Below are 10476 nucleotides of genomic sequence, written 5' to 3'. Positions count from 1 at the left end.
GATCTCACCTTTTACTCTCCTTCTCAGGTGTTGAAAAGGGGGTGCTGCTTTATAGTGGTGTTCCATGTATAGCATAGCTGCTCCCTCCTCTTCAGAAGCTGTGGATTTTTCATGCTGAAACAAGGACTTAGGAACCCAAGGTGGCTGATAGTGAATCTCACAGTAGATCTCAAGTGTTAGTGCTGACTCAGTAAGACAAACATGTTTATTTGCTTAATAGAGACAATACAATTTAATTAAATTCTGAAAGACACCTCTTAGGTGTTATTGCAATCTCATTTTAAGATCACAGATTATGTAAAATACTTAATTACACTGTTAATTTCTTAATTTGTTTGCTTCAGTGGTTTTGTTTATAACCTGATTTTGAAATGAACAGAATTTAGAAGACGCCCTTCCATGGGGCAGCTTCAGGCAGTTCTGATCCAAAAAGGAGAGCCTAAAAGGCCACCCAGGTGGGGGCTGACAATCTTTGTCCAGGTACTACCACTGCTGTCTGTATCTGTCAGTGGGAGCCAGCTGGGTCCCCTAGAGACCATTGTGAGTACCTGGAGAAAGCTGAGTGTCTGGGGAGTGTTTCCTACCTGGCCAGACCTCAGGAGCTGAAGCAGTGCTGACAAGGACCATGTAAAGGGAACTGGAGAGGTGCCACATCTGTATTTCCCCTGCAGTCTGACTGTGTGATAGTGGAAACACAGACAAGGGAGGGGCTGCTGGAGCTTTGCCCATGGGCAATTACAGTTGCTACTAGTGTGACCCAGGGAAAAGCTTCTGAGATATAAACATCATCCTCTATGTATGGCACTAAACACATCTTAGGTTTAAGTGGATTAAGCTCCTGTGAGGAGTCCTGTGTCTGGACTTCCTCTGCTGTCAGCTGAAATCTTTTCTGTAGCTTTTACTGTGACTTATTTTAACAAGACACAGTCTTGAACATCACCCTCCACAGGCATCTCTAACTCCCAACTGTTGTCAGAGCACAGCTGAAATACTTAGAATCTAAACAGGAAAGTGGTGGTTTGGGGGTTTTTTTTGTCTCTTTTCCCCTACCCTGCAGGAAAGGCTTGGTGGGTGCAGACTGATATAAAGCTTGGTAAACAAACCTGTAGCTGAATTCCTTGGAGCTCAATCTGTCTTTCTGCAAATTTGATTCTAGTCAAAACCAGAAAGAACATTTAAACTATACCCAGTGATTTCCCCAAGCTGCTTACAAAGCAGAAGTTACCCTATTACAGTATTTCAGAGCATCCCACTAACTCATTTGAACAGAAACCTCTGTTATTATGATTATGTAACTTAGTGCCTTGCCTTTTTTTTTTTTTTTGTTCTATGCCCCAAAAGCTTTGTTGGTGTTGAATGCCACCACATGTCTCAGCAATGTCTGACCAATATTATTGTCCTGATGTCCATGGCATACAATACTCCTTTGTATTCCTTACTCAGGTTCAGCTGGAGATGTGTCAATGTTGGTTCCAGGAATAACATTGGGTCCTATGCCATCCACAAGTGAATCCCACTGATCAAAATCCTTCTTAAGACCTATAGGGTGGGGGAAAGAAAACCAAGTGGCCATGAGTTAAGTGACCAGCTTTTTGTCAAACTACACTGAAAAATGAAATCAATTCGGCAAAGTAGGGAAGGAAAAATGTTTTAAGGAGGGAAAAAACGATACTCCAGATTTTTTGTACCAGAACAAAATGTCAGTGATTTTCTCTGAGTTGCCAAGATTACAAAAGTAACTGACAAACCTCTAGAAGAAGTCTGACTTATTTTTTCCACTGACACACTTGTTTTGATCTTGTTTTAAACTGAATGGTTATATAAAAAGCTTCACAGGAATGAAATATTAGTCAACTTCCTACTTTGCTGTAAACAGATACATACTCAGATGTTTCTGTAGGAAGGCTAATGAAGCATGATTGCTGATATCAATAGCTTCATTTGGATCTATTTCTCCTTTTAATTTGAAAAATCTTGCAATGATTCCTCCGCTCACAAAGGTGAAATCAGGAAAACTCTGATGTACTGACCCCCTGCAAAGAAAAATGATCAACAGCTTTGTAAGACTACATTAAATTGCCTGATTAAAAAATGCAAGACTTCAGTTAAATGTCTTGTGCTGTCTTTAAGATAAAACAGGTTAATCTCACAAGCAAGATCAGCAGGAAATTCTGCCCTAACCACAGAAGGGAGGAAGGTTTGTACATGCTTGCTGTAAGTCACTGTAACTGCAACAGCAATAGAGAGCTGGTTTGGCAAAGCATCAAAATCAAGTTGTCTCCCTGCTCAGTGGTGCAGGGTAGAGCCATCCCTCCCCTGGCTGCAGAACTGCCCCCAGAAGGCTTTCAGCTGTTCAAATGCAGGTGCACAGGGCTCAGCACAAAACTTGTGCCCCAGGGCAGGAATGCACACCTTGGAGTGTCTTAAACTTGGGGATCCTGGCTGCTTTGAGAGGCCTCTGTCCCTGCTGTGGGGGATGTATGGTTAATTTAAACATACAGTGAAAACCTGGGCCATGAGGACAGACATAATATCATTTAGGCTGGAAAAGACCTCTAAGATTATTAAATTCAACCTTTAACCCAGCACTGCCATTCCAGCTCTAAACCATGTCCCTCAATGCCACATCTACATGTCTTTTAAACACCTTCAGGGATGGTGACTCCCCAGCTTCCCTAAACAGCCTGGTCCAATGCCTAACAACAGTTTAAATGAAGAAATATTTCCTATTATCCAATCTGAACTGCCCCTGGTATGACTTCAGGACATTTCTTCTTGTCCCCTGGGAGAAGAGCCTGACCCCCCACCTGGTTCCACCTTCCTGTTAGGGAGTTGTGAGTGAGGAGGTCCCCCTGAGCCTCCTTTTCTCCAGGCTAAACATTCCCAGCTCCCACAGCTCCTCTTCCTCCCCAGACTTGTGCTTTAGGGACTGTATGTCTGTCTGTCTGTCTGTCTGCAGTTACCTGTAACTGCACAGCTCCAACAAGAGCTTCAACCACAGATGGAAATGATGGCTCCTGAGCACTTACTTGATAGTGATCATCTTCTTGTTTGTGTCATTGGAGATGAGCTTCTTAATCTTTAAGATGTTCTCAGCCCACTGAAATTTTTCAGAGTTAATAAAAAGCAGTGGCTGCTGGACGCTGTTTTGGTAAATGTCATCACCTACAGGAAGCATCCATACATCGAGGGCAATGCCACACCTGCCAAACACATCTGGATATTGGCACAGAAGCAGAAAGCTTGGAAATTCTGAGCATGCTTTGAGTTGCAAGAGACATGGGAAAGAGAAAGTCTTTCTGATACTGAACAGGTAAATGAATCACTTTGTATCATAATTATCTCTACTCTGGGGGAAGAGAATTAGTCCATTCTTTCCATTTGTTGGTCTCCACTGACTGCAGGGTCCCACAGTATCATGATACAACCAGATGCAGCTGTTATGTTCCACCATATCCCCACACCTGGAAAAAGCATGGCTGGAGAAAGCAGGACATGCCAAACAACTCTCTTCTTCAGGAGTCAGTTAGTAGTTGGGGGATCCTAGGTAAAGTGCCCTGCTCCAGACCTCTCAAGTGCCAAATGTCTCTGGCCTTGTTTCGCATACTTACCTAAATCTTATTTCTTTGCTGAGACTTTCAATAACTGTAGCACCACCAAAAGAGTGTCCCATCACAGCTATTCTGCTAGTATCAACAGAATCCTGTCAAAAAAATCCAGGTGCTGTAAGAGTCTTTCTTTCCCAAACTTAGGTTTTTAAAGGAAATAATTTTTTTAGACATTACACCCTACTGAAGTAGGAGGAACATAATTTCAGCTCTCTTATTCTCTATCCAGCTTTGGATGACCTGAGAATATTTTCAGAGATCTACACATTGATCTTCAGAATATTTTACATGAACCAGTTTAGAAATGGAAGGGGGAAATCAGAAGCATTATTAGATGTTTAACAAAATGCAGGTGGCACCTTCTACTCACTTTTAGGCTGTTCCAGTCAAAGTCTGAATGTAATACATTTGTTACTTCCTCTCCTGAATTGATTTTAAGAATGAGATTGAGAGCTTTAATACACTCCTGTGCTCTTTGCTGCACCTGGGGAGAAAGAAAGGGTGGGGCAGAGCAGTGGAAGGAATCATCAGACAACTGCCAGGCTTGGCAGCCCCTTGGACACAAGACTTACTCTGATAGTTTTCCCCCACTATTCTGAACTGCAGAATGGAGCCATCTGACAAACAACAAAATTGGTTTCTGGTGGTGTAAAGAGCTGAAGCTCTTGTGTAGAACCTCTGCACACAGAGGCATTTATCCCTGTAGCATGCACCAAAGGCCATCAACTCCTTCATCCTGTCACTGCTTAAGAGAAGGGGTTGTTGGGATGTACAAAGGCTTAAGTTGTAAAACTCCAAGGAAGGCTGACTCACTGATGCTTCTCAGGCTGGATAAGCAAATGTCATTCTATCACTGCCCCATCACACAATAGCCTTGAAACTGTCTTTACACTGGATAAACCAAATGAAGAAAAAGTGAAGCCCATCCCATTTTTTATATATAGTCATCCTTGAAAACTGTAGTGAAGCTGTTGCAAAAAAAGATTTTCATTGTTCCATAAGAACAGTTTTTAACTAGTGTGTCAGTAAAAGAAAAGCTTCAAGAACCAAGGAATAATAGAACCAATGAATAGTAGTGATCTTGGGAACCAGTGTGTAGGCAGCCAACAAGATGTCTGTGCATCACTGAATTTCAAATAAATCCCAATCTCCCGACTTCTCTACTTGTGAAATTTGCAGACAACAGCTTCTGAAGGTTATTTCCAAGCTCAGACATTACACTCATGGGTAGGACATTTTACTCATCCAGGAAATGACTCTTGTACTATTGTCTGTATGGCCCAGGGAGATAAAGAGAAGCACCTCCCTGGCTAAGTTTTCATTAGCTGGAAAAACCACTCACATATTTTAAAGGTCAAGTGTATGCTTGGAAGAGCTTGTCAGTATGGCCACATTTCATCCAGCTTGGATACTGCTTATAATAAATTGGAAGTCTGCACTGTTTACATTGCTAAAATACACCTTCAAGTGTGGTAAGAACTATAAAACAAACATCCCACTCAGAGCAGCCATGATTCATCATTCCATGGAACAGTAAATGAAAGCTAATGCAAGCCTAAGGCCACACAAACACTTGAGCTCAACTCTGTGTCACTTTTAGGCTGGGCTGGGCAGCAAAAGTATAAAAGACAGAGAAGAAACAGAAAGTTGATTGGAACCAGAAGAGAAACAGATGACTCAGCTCAAGAGTGCAACTTCAAGAAAAAGCTTTGTCGAGGGAGCAACTTGTGCTCTGAAGAAAGCTATTGTTGGCTGTTCCACAGGACTGGATCAATTTTCATATCTCTGCTCCCCTGGGCAAAGGGAGACTCTGCTAGCCCTAAACACAGCCCTCCTGCCACACTTCCCAGAGCACAGAGCCAGCCCAGGCACCTGCTTATGGCGCAAGCAACGCTCCTCCTCGCCAGTTTTCAGTTTCCTGTAGTAGATCCACTCCTTCTCCATGTTAGGTGGAGACTCTTCCTGTGACTCAGAAACAGACCTTCTTTTACAATAATACGTGGCTGAAGCAGATTCATCTCTGTAATACAAGAGGAGGTTATTTCTGAGAGTGCATTCCATTTGGATTGAGATGCAGTCAGCAAAAGTTTCCAATTTCACTCATCTGAAGACATTCAGCTATCAACCAGTGCTGTTGCAATTGCAACCCAAGTGCACACAGACTTTCTAAATAATACAATAACCCCACCAAAACTCCCACATCCTCTGTATTCTTCACCTACTTTATATTCTAACAAAAAGAGTGAAAAAAATAGCATATCTGAAATGCTATCTATGATAGCACAAATGATATCTACCCCAAGACTTTTCATTCTTGGGCTTATCTAAACAAAAGTCCCTTTGTTTGGAGAAGAGTTGAGCTACGGGCAGTGTGGGCAGGACTGAAAAAGAGATGTTAGTTTTTCTTTTTTAAAAAAATCCTGAAGCTCTTCTTTTAGAATAAATAACATTCTGTTCAATGTGAGAAAGTTGCTTTCCATCAGAACTCCCAAATGCACAGCACACTCACCTGTGCTCCACAGCAGCCACTATAAAGCCCTGAGAAGCCATCTCTATGCAAATAGCAGAATAGATTGTCCTGAAATAAAAACCACACTCTGGTGAGATGTCATTCTTTCAATTCCATTGCTCTTTAAATGCTGACCACACTAGGTATGCACTAGTCTCCACTCAATATTTGTTCTCTTTGAATCTGCTACCCAGCAGAGCAAGATTTCATATGTCAGGCACTAAAGCTTGTTCACAAAACCTTGGTACTGTTTTACTGTCTGTTCAGAAAGGAAGATGCCACTGATTTTTAATAAGTAGCACACACAGCACTTTGCATCTTCAAAGAGCTGTCCAAAAACTAACCAGCTAATTTTCACAACATCCTTATGGGCTGGTAAATATCTTCTCCTCCATCATAACAAAGGTAAAACACAAATGGAGCTCTGAGCAACCTGCTCTAGGGGAAGCTGTCCCTGCCCACAGCAGTGATGATCTTTAAAGGCCCCTTCCAGCCCAGGCTGTTCAATTATTCTGTGACCAACCATAGACCAGCCCTGCTGTTGTTTCAGTGGGGGCATAATGACACACAGCAGCCTGTTCTTCAAATCTGTTTCAGCTCCACAAAGATCTCACCCCCCTAACTGAAATCTGTTCAGAACCACCCTTGGAGACTGCTGTCTCCATAGACAACAAAACCAGATTATCAACAAACTGCAAAATTACCGAAAAGCTCCGAGTCCATGGGAAAAAACAAGAAGTGGGTATTTTTCTCCTGGCTTAAAAGCAGCATTTGACTTTGCAGGACAGGTCACTGAACCTAAATAAAAATGGAAGTGTACATCATTATTACTGGAATGAGAGAAAGCATTTGTTCCTATGTAAAAGATCCCAAGAATGTAGTGATCACTATTATCAGAGCAATCGCCTAAAGATAAGGTGCCAAGACTCATCTTTAAAATAGAAAGCAAAAATGGATCTGCTTCTGAAAATACATTCTACTTGGCAGAAAATACTTGTCTTCTCCCATCCACAGCCTGGCACAAGGTCTACATATCTCTGAAATTTTCACAGTCAGGCATCCAGGTCTTGCTGATACTCAGACCTTAGGATCTCTCTGACTTTTGTATATTTGCACATTTGCTTGTGGGATTTAAATCACAACACACAGGTGCAGCTGACCTAGAGCAAACTGCCCAGACACTTCACACTTCTATCCACAGCAGTCAGGGACTGCTGAGAGCTGGGGTCACATTTAGCACTCTCACTACACAAACCCATCCCACAAAACCACACTTTTTTACTAAAAACTCTTTTTCAGCCCTGCAGCAGTAACACCCTACTCATGGAGCATGGAAGCAGTGACAAGAATAAAGGAATAAAACCAGAAGGAGTCTTACCAACATAGTAATGGAAGAGCCTTTCTCCTACAACTCGGTACATATTAAGGAAGTCAGAGAGTCCCTGATAGTATTCTTTGTCTGGAATCCATCGTGCCTCTTCCATATCTGTGGCATCATATGCTGGATAGTACAGGCGCAAAAAGCTTCCCTGGGATTAGGAAAAATTTAAAAAAAAAAAAGGAATATTGGTATTAATTTATATATGGCACAGAAAACAGAAGATTAAAACATTTATAGAAAAGGTTTTGGTTGCAAGAATGCAGTTCAAGAGAATGATGAGACTCTCATGAGAAAATTATTATCATCTACAGGCTTTGATGCCAATCCTATGTCAGAATCTTCCTGTGCCTACAATGAATTTAAAGTAACATGAGATAGACATCATCACAGGTAGAGATACACATCACCTTCTCTAGGTTAGCTTAAGGCTTATTAGAAATGCTTCATTTAATTAAGCAAATTATTACAAACACTCACTACCTCTTTGCTCAATCCAGCATCTCGCTGGATCTTTTCTTCCATCTTCTTCACTGGGAATGGTTTGATGATGTGTTTTGGAAGTTTTATAGGGCTGACTGTTAAGGGGTGACTGAAGATGACCTGAGAGCTGGAGCACCTCTCCAATCATGACAGGCTGAGAGAGCTGGAGCCATTCAGCCTGGAGAAAATAAGGCTCTCTAACGTGGCTGTAGTGTTCCTGCCTGAACTGAGCAGAGGCTGTCAGCAAAGCCCTTGGGCAGCTGCACAGCAAGGGAGAACAATACATCCCTCTTCCTCCTCATCAGGATGTTCAGAAGTGTCTTGTAGTCCATCCTTCTAAACACAACTTTGTTAGCCTGTGTTTCATCTGCCTCTGTTTCTTACCACTAGTTCAAATCTCTTATTGTCTGCACTCCAGGTATTCCAGGAAAGTTCCGAAGCTTTCCACACTCACAGGGACCTTCCATACCCCCTTGTCAGTCTTTTTCCTTCACAGACAGCAGCAATGTACCAATGCACAAAGCAGACTTCCCAGAAGATGAACTGTGTGCAGTTTGCATTCTTATTTCCTGGTTTGCAAGGGAATTTGCAACACCCCATTCAAATTCACTGTCTTGCTTTTGGTTTAGCAAGTTACAATCATGGTCAAAATAAACATGAGCTTTGAAATAAAGCCTGATTTCTTGAACACTAATTTATCAGTTTACCAAAAGTTTGTTTAATGAAGCTTGTTTTTATTCACTTATCAAACTTAAATCAACCTTTGACACAGAGACCATTGTGGAAGAACTTTCCTCCACATTGGTAGTGATATCAGCTTGATCTCAGAACAGTCCCAGTGAACCTCCCCAATGACTAACTGATTACCAGAAAGGGGAAGAGGTTCATTATTTATGCCTGAGAGAACTGCAGTTGTTAATAATGCTTATGTAAAAAAACTCACATGGGCTGACTGCAAAGAGAAACTCATAACTTCTCTGTGCTGATACAGAGTAAGCTCAGTAAACGAAAGCACGTGAACCATCACAAACTGATCTCATGTTCCACTCCATCTGGCTACTCTGTAGAGTAAAATCACAGTGTAAATGCAGGTGTATTCTCTCAAAGGCAAGAGGATTGGAAATGGAAACTCACAAGGAAGCTCACTACTTGTCTGGTTAACGCCCCTGTCTTATTATTGTGGCTTCTCACTGTGCTTACCTCTTGCAAAACTGATATCCTGTTCATCTCCAGGGAGATAAAATCTCAATAGACATCTCGTCTCTTACCCTGCAGCTGAAACACTAGATAGGCTCATCTCCCAACCCTGCCAAATCCTGTTGAGATCTTTGTGATGAGAACAGCCACAGTCACAGAGACTGCGTGTGGAGTCTCCTCAGGAGCCCAGCACAGGAGGCAGCAGTGGGGTGGGTGGGAAGAACCCCCTGGGTCTCAGGAGGACACAGTTTCTTTGCAGTATCTTTTGTAGGAGAGTCAGAAAGGCAAGGACGTTAGAAGAGGGAGGAATTGGCCATGGGAAAGGCTTGCAGGTTAAATCCATCAGTAAATGCCCAGCACACATCCTACACCAGGATGGAGAGGATAGAAAGCTCAGCTGTGAATGTCAGCATGGAGCACACAGGCAAGACCTTCTGCTTTAAAACTGCAGCCATTTGTTTCACTAACATTGTGGCTTAAATCCAAACAGTCGAGAGCTTTACCTCAACTGCATTTTCTGTCATCAGGTCTGTACATCCAACTGAATGTGGTCCCTTTCCTTCAGGGATCCTGTAAAACTTCTCAGTGCTGTTGGTGCCCCACATTTCTATTGGTGCCTTCACCGACGAATCTGGGGGAAAAAACAAAAGCAAATCAAGAGACCACCATGGCCTCTGTGACCAGAGCACCCACACTGTAACAATTCCAGCACGCTGAAAATCCAGAATTAGGGAAATGAAGATTGAGCCAATACGGAAATCTGCTCGTAAGAAACAAAGAAATCCCGAATTGTCAACCTGACCTGTTCTACTGGGGATTTTCCTTGTTGTATCCTGAATCCCAAGAAGGAGACAGCACGGTGCACTTACAGAAAAGCGGGATGAAACCTTTGGCTGGCGAGGCCGCGGCGGCACTCGGGAGATGCGCGGTGCTACGAACCGCACAGAGGGAGGATTCTGCTGCTCCTCGAGGAAAACCGGCCTGTGCATCAGGGGGAGTGGGATGTCACAGAGAAACACAACGCCGCTGCCATTCTTCCAGAAGGAATGACGAGTCCCAGGCTCGGCCCCAGGCGAGACGAGGTCGGGCTGTCCGTGCCGGAGCGGGTGTCGGGGCGCTGTGGCCGTACCTGGGGTGACCCCTCCGCGCCGGGCTGGCCCCGGCGATGCGCAGAGCGCGGTGGAAAGCAGCCGCATCCCGGGTTGGGCTCTATCTGCCGGTGATCCCTTGGGGAAGGAGACACGGAGCCATCCTTCCCCCGGTACCCCGCCGCCCGGGGCGGGGCTCCCAGTGCCATGTCA

General features: G+C 43.4%; 1 protein-coding gene across 2 annotated transcripts; it reads right to left on the bottom strand.

The window, feature by feature from the left end:
- Positions 1–176: 176 nt before the first annotated feature.
- On the bottom strand, positions 177–10471 carry PLA2G7 (phospholipase A2 group VII). Of its 2 annotated transcripts, none has more exons than XM_063153105.1 (11): positions 9978–10471; positions 9679–9806; positions 7496–7646; positions 6822–6915; positions 6118–6186; positions 5481–5628; positions 3979–4092; positions 3612–3703; positions 3030–3203; positions 1885–2033; positions 177–1539 (listed from the first exon to the last, which is right to left on the bottom strand). In XM_063153105.1, the coding sequence occupies exons 1-11, from the start codon at positions 10369–10371 to the stop codon at positions 1436–1438; spliced, it is 1617 nt and encodes a 538-aa protein (XP_063009175.1). In that variant the 5' UTR covers positions 10372–10471; the 3' UTR covers positions 177–1435. The 2 variants fall into 2 exon arrangements, with proteins under 2 accessions (XP_063009175.1, XP_063009176.1); XM_063153106.1 differs by having other exon boundaries at positions 10045–10187.
- Positions 10472–10476: the final 5 nt, after the last annotated feature.

Source organism: Melospiza melodia, chromosome 3 (genome assembly GCF_035770615.1).
Source record: "Melospiza melodia melodia isolate bMelMel2 chromosome 3, bMelMel2.pri, whole genome shotgun sequence".
Taxonomy (NCBI): Eukaryota; Metazoa; Chordata; class Aves; order Passeriformes; family Passerellidae; genus Melospiza; species Melospiza melodia.
Note: the sequence above shows the minus strand (reverse complement) of the source record. Positions and strands in the feature narration are given on the sequence as shown.